Source organism: Neophocaena asiaeorientalis, unplaced genomic scaffold, assembly GCF_003031525.2.
Source record: "Neophocaena asiaeorientalis asiaeorientalis breed wild unplaced genomic scaffold, Neophocaena_asiaeorientalis_V1.1 scaffold229, whole genome shotgun sequence".
Classification (NCBI taxonomy): Eukaryota; Metazoa; Chordata; class Mammalia; order Artiodactyla; family Phocoenidae; genus Neophocaena; species Neophocaena asiaeorientalis.
In genome coordinates this window covers 1,259,463-1,265,462 of record NW_020174096.1, presented here as the reverse complement: position 1 = coordinate 1,265,462, position 6,000 = coordinate 1,259,463, and the positions used below count along the sequence as shown (strand labels likewise).

Sequence of the window (6,000 nt, the reverse complement as noted above, 5' to 3'; positions counted from 1 at the left end):
AACTGTGCATATGTTCAAGTGTGTGGCCAGGAACTGCACACAGAATTGCCGGTGAGGTCTAACCAGCACCGATCAGAGGAAAATCAGCATCTCCCTTCCTACCAATGCTGCTCTGAGGACACTGGACTCTTCAGGGGACACAACACACAGCAAATTAGATTCAATTCACTTTGACCAAAACCCTTCTGTTTTTATTTTTAAACATCGCTAAGTCATACTTCTTCCATCCTGGGCTTATGCAATTGGTTATTTGTACTTCAAGTTGAGCAAACTAGGTAAGAGGATGGCTTTGGGTGTTCATATTGGGTTCCTAGTCTATGTCTATAACTTACCAGCTGCGTGACTTTGGGCAAGTTACATAATCTCTCTACTTGTCATTTTCATTATGTGTAAATGGCCATCTTAAGAGTACTTACTTCACAGAGTTATGAGACTAAATGAGCTAATGCCTCAGCACTCAGCACAGTGCCTGACTCATAGTAGACCTTCAATAATATTAGCTATTATTACCTACCGTTAACTATTGTTAATATCCTAACCTTGTTATTGAGTCCTCTTTATCTTTTTCTTTTCTTTCTTTTTTTTTTTTTTTTTGCGGCACGCGGGCCTCTCACTGCTGTGGTCTTTCCCGTTGCGGAGCACAGGCTCCGGACGCGCAGGCTCAGCGGCCATGGCTCACGGGCCGAGCCGCTCCGCAGCATGTGGGATCTTCCCGGACCGGGATACGAACCCGCGTCCCCTGCATCGGCAGGCGGACTCTCAACCACTGCGCCACCAGGGAGTCCTCTTTTTCTTATTAAGCATAATTTAATTCAAATTTCTTCCAACATTGTACCAACCACAATTAAAATTCACATGAATTCTATCTCTCTCTTTGAATTTCTTTGTTGAAGTTTTGTAAATCACAGAAGTAAGAGAGACATAGTCAGTATTTCCTATAGCTAACAGCCCATTAAGGGAGAGGGAAAATAAATAACTCATGTCATGAATCTTCTGTGTTTGAGAACCTCACTCTACTGGTTACAAATTCACTTGCCATTCAGTCCATATTTGTTTACCTTGTTCCCAAGGATAGCGTGAAGATATCATGAATAACCCTGTAAAATGTCACATTGCTGTCCAGAGGAGAGCAACCAGGATAAGATTTAGATTCATCTCATAGAAGCGAGAGCTGGAGAACATAGTCATATTTAGTGCCGAAAAGAGAGGAGATGGTGCACATAGTGGGAGATGTTGAAGAGGGTGCCAATTTGGTGTGTGGGTTGGATGAGGGTGGAGAGAAGGTGGACGTGGATGACGTGAACGTCCACTGAGGCCAATGGCATGTTGGCAGCAAATGATTCTGGAAGTAGCTATTTCAAGCAGCCCACGCTGATACCTCCTTGACCTATGATTTAGAAGAAACAGTGGCCCCCTTTCGGGTTTTTCTCATGAATTAGTCTAAAATATGTCTTTGTTAAAGAGGAAGAAATGGATCTTTGAAATAAGTGGACATTGACAGCCAGGCAAGAAGGAGGAGGAGACCTATTCATGGGAAGAAAGAGAAGAAAAATTCATGGTAAAGTAGTGAACGTCCCCAGCTTCACTGCTCTCTCATTCATCTTAGGCGTGCCGGAACCCTAACCCTTTGCCTGTTGCGTCAGCGGACATTTTGTTTCCTTGACCATCTTTACCCAGGTGATCCCTTCATTGAGACATCACTGGTGATATATTTATTTTAGAAGAAAATAGCATCAGCTTCCCTTTCTTTTCATAGGAAATACTATATTATTTTTTGACAGTTTTAAAATGAGTTCTGGGTGATCCCCGAATCTTATAATCTAACATACACCAAGAGTGCAATGATGTACATCAGACCATTGCCTGGTAGAAAGGTTGGCTCAGCTGTTAATCATGTGACATGATGGCCTCTTGAAGGTTGGCTTTTCGAGATTGGTATTTGGGTTGAATGTACAGAGTCCAAAGGGATAGCCTCCTCTGGGAGATTTAAAATCAGATTAACTCTTTTGTTTTAAATTAGATGAGGACTTGCAGGGGAGCATAGATGCCGCCACAGGAGATGGCAGACAGTTCGAGACTCCAGGAGTTTCCCAGGAGGGAGTGAGAGCCTTCCTGTCCCAGGGCTCTGAGACCAGGACAGCTATGCCACCACATAAATAGACAATACACATGTACTAGATGGTACAATTGGGTTATAAATTTTCTTTTAACACCATGACAATAGAATACAAAAACATATTTGAAAGATGAATTTAATAGGGTTATATGTAAATACCTGTACTTTAATATTTTTAAAAAGTGGCCTCTGTTAAGACAGGTGGAAATGTGGTTGAACTAAAGCACATGAAACAAAGGCTTAGAAGCTTTAGTTATTTGTAAGTTTAATATAAGTCATAAGTTTCTTTTGGTTACCTCAGACTCCTCAAAATCTGCAGGTGTGGGTTCATGTGTGTGTGTGTTCCCGGGCTGCATTAAGAGAGGTATCTTGATGGTGTATCCAGAGTCCGAGATCAGAGACTTCAGATCCACCTCACAAAAGCAATAGCCGGAGGACATGGTAATGTGCAGGGCAAAAGCAGCCTCAGAATGACCTGAAGATGGTTGGGCGTCCACTAGAATTATAAGACTTGGAAGGCTCTTGGGGAAAGGAGCTTACAGTACATTCTTTCTTCTTCTGGCAGAATCCCATGCAGTCTCTGCTTTCAGTGTGAAGTTCCACCCTTGCCTGCTCCAGAACCTGAGGTGCGAGAGCTCCATTTACATCTCTAGGTCATGTTCCACCACCAGGTCTGCTCCATCCTGCTGATGACTGGAGACTGACATGGTGGCAAATACCCACCAGGGAGACCTTTGTGTGGGTTGCTCTCCTACAGTTCAGATGAGATCATGGGCCTCAGGAGGGAAATTCTGCAATTTCCTTCGTTAACTACACCATGCAAGAACATTGTTACAGCAAGCAATTACAAGGAAATATAAGGCATCATTACAGAGCCATCGTCTCCGCTTTTAATTTTTTTCTAGTGCAATGTAATGTTGCCTTGTCATCCTCAATCCTTAATAAAATGTCGGTTGGTTGGCTGCCTGTGTCCTTATCATGATATCTTATTTATTTGAATCCTATTTTCAGATGTTCCTCAGCTCCCTTCTCTAGAATAACTAGAACTACAAGTGAATCAGCTAGTTGAAACTGTGAAATCTCTGGCTGGGTTTCTTCTCCACCTCCTAAGCTTCAGCATTACCATCCTCCATCATCTTGAGGACAAGTGTTCTGGGAATGGAACCCACAAGAAGCAGATTTAGGCAATGTGTTACTCTCAAGAAATAGAATATAGGGCTTCCCTGGTGGCGCAGTGGTTGAGAGTCCACCTGCTGATGCAGGGGACATGGGTTCGTGCCCCGGTCTGGGAAGATCCCACATGCCGGAGCGGCTGGGCCCGTGAGCCATGGCCACTGAGCCTGCGCATCTGGAGCCTGTGCTCCGCAACGGGAGAGGCCACAACAGTGAGAGGCCCGCGTACCGCAAAAAAAAAAAAAAAAAAAAAAAAAGAAAGAAATAGAATATCATTCTCACTGACAATTGAAATTGTCTTTGGATGGCTCATTTTTTCAGTGATCAATCAAAATGTGATACCTCTACACGTTTTGCACAAATGTATTATAATGCAACTTAAAGCTGGCTATGATTATTTAGTCTTAGGTTCAGGAGTATAGCAATAAAGAAAATACACAAAATCCCTATTTCATGGAACTTACAACCTAGTGGAGTGATGGACAAACAAAAGAGTAAACATGCATTTGTCAGGTGTTGATAAGTGTAATGGAAAAAAAAGTTAAAGTGGGCATGAGAGGTATGGGGATGGTGGGTTATTTCTATGTTGTATTATGTGTTGAGGGAAGGCCTTGCTGACAAAGTGTCATTTGAACAGAGGCCTGAAGGAAGTCAGGGGCAAGCCATGCAGATATTTGGGACCAGGCAGAGAGAAAAGCAAGTGCAAAGGCCCTGAGGCAGGCATGTGTCTGTTGTGTTCCAGGGTCAACAAGGTACAATTGTTGCTTAAACAGAGCGGGCTGGGGGAAAATATCGGGAAATGAGATCAGACAGGCAGCGAGGGTTAAAATCAAGGTAAGGACTTGGACCAGACTCTACATGAGATGGGACTCCAATAGAGGGTTGGAGCAGCGGGGTGATGTGAAGGCTCCCTCTCTTTGGCTTGGGTATGTTGAGTTTGTGATGATGATAAGCCATTCCTCTGGTAATCAAGTGGACAGTAAGAGAGAAGTTTGGATTTTGGGGGAAGACGGGAATAGAAACTTCAGCTTTGGCCCCATAAAGTCATGGGAATGGACGACTCCTCCAGGAATTGACTGTGGACAGAGAAGGCTGAGTGTTGGGGCCCTCCAACTCTTAGAGGCTGAGTAGAAGAGGAGAGTCCAGCAAAGATCCACAGAAGGAGCAGCCAGTGAGGAGGTCCAGAGGAGGTTTCACAGAGGCCCAGCCACTGAAAATACATCAGTGCTCACTTAAAAATGCAACGAAAACAACAAGAACAAAATCACTTTCTTCAGATAAGTATCACTGAATTTGAACCACTAATTTATACAAGTGCTATAATTGTACCTCTATCTATACAAGAAACATATTCTATTAATAAAGAATTATGAATAGATAATAGGATCATGACTGTAACAGCAGCTGATAACGCTGCCTTCTCCTTGGCTAGTGAGATACACCTTGGAATTTTATGGAGCGAGAACAACAAACTGTATGCAGCCATGCTGCCCTGACGTGGAGCTTTGGGGGAATTTTCACTGTATCTGCCTAATGTAGATACTTCTCACCGGGACTGTTCATGACTTAATGTGTATGTTTATATTGTTCTGGTGCCTTTTATTTTCTGAATCACTTCAAAATGCACTCCTTCTTACTTCGGATTTTTGCTTGGAAATTTAAAGTTTATTACAGAATATTCTCCAAGTTAAGGAAGACTCCCTTTTCTGTGCCCCTCATAGCCTGGTAGGGGTCATTTCTACACTTATGATGATAATGTATACAACACACACCATGTTTGCACTTGATGTCTGGAAGATTCATTGCCGCTCTCTTGTCTTCATTTCTTTTCCTCTGTGAGTCTGGAAGGAGACCTCTCTTCATCACTTCCTGGTACATGCTCACTCCTTTGGAGAATTATTTTAACATCCTAAGAGAAGAGATTCAAAGAGAAGTCACGAATATTAGTAAATGAGTTAGAATGAATGATCACCTAATATGTGGCAGTGATTAAACAGTAAGTTGTTTTTACTTTTTCCTTTGAGAAAATTGTTCTCTATTTAGCTTGAATCCTGCCTTGCAACTTACTAGTTGTGCCCTTGGAAAGATAGCAAAGATCTTGGAGATTCCATTTCCTCATCTAATAACAGAGGTGTCATATCAGATTAAATAACATTTGTAAAAGCAGAGTTTGTCAATAATGGGAAAGGCAAAACATTATTTCCCTATCAATCAATAAAAACCAGTATCCACCTTCTATTAAAGGAAAAGTCTAATGCCAAATTAATCATGTCTACAGATTTGTAGAATTTTAGAACAGCAGATTATTTTGAGGGTGGGAGGACTATCTCATTTCTGTTTTTTTTAAACATTAGAGATTGAATGATCTGTTTTTTGTCCACTTAAAATACCCAGCTATGTTACATTTTAAATCACAGATGTTTGGGTTTCCCTGGTGGCGCAGTGGTCGAGAGTCCGCCTGCCAATGCAGGGGACACAGGTTTGTGCCCCGGTCCGGGAAGATCCCACATGCCGCGGAGCAGCTAGGCCTGTGAGCCATGGCCGCTTAGCCTGCGCATCCGGAGTCTGTGCTCCACAAAAAAAATAATAAATCACAGATGTTTGTAAAATAAATTTAAGACATTATCACAATGTAGAAGGGGTATAAGCACGTGTGAAAAATGTAGAATTATATTTATGCAGTTTCTAGTTTTTTAATTTTTTTTTTTTTT

General features: G+C 42.1%; 1 protein-coding gene across 1 annotated transcript in view; it reads right to left on the bottom strand.

The window, feature by feature from the left end:
* Positions 1-5,108: 5,108 nt before the first annotated feature.
* Positions 5,109-6,000, bottom strand: part of SPEF2 (sperm flagellar and cilia associated 2) — a 173,136-nt gene continuing 172,244 nt past the window's right edge. Inside the window, 1 exon segment of the mRNA XM_024754637.1 lies at positions 5,109-5,198. Within this exon segment, the coding sequence (XP_024610405.1) occupies positions 5,109-5,198 (90 nt within the window).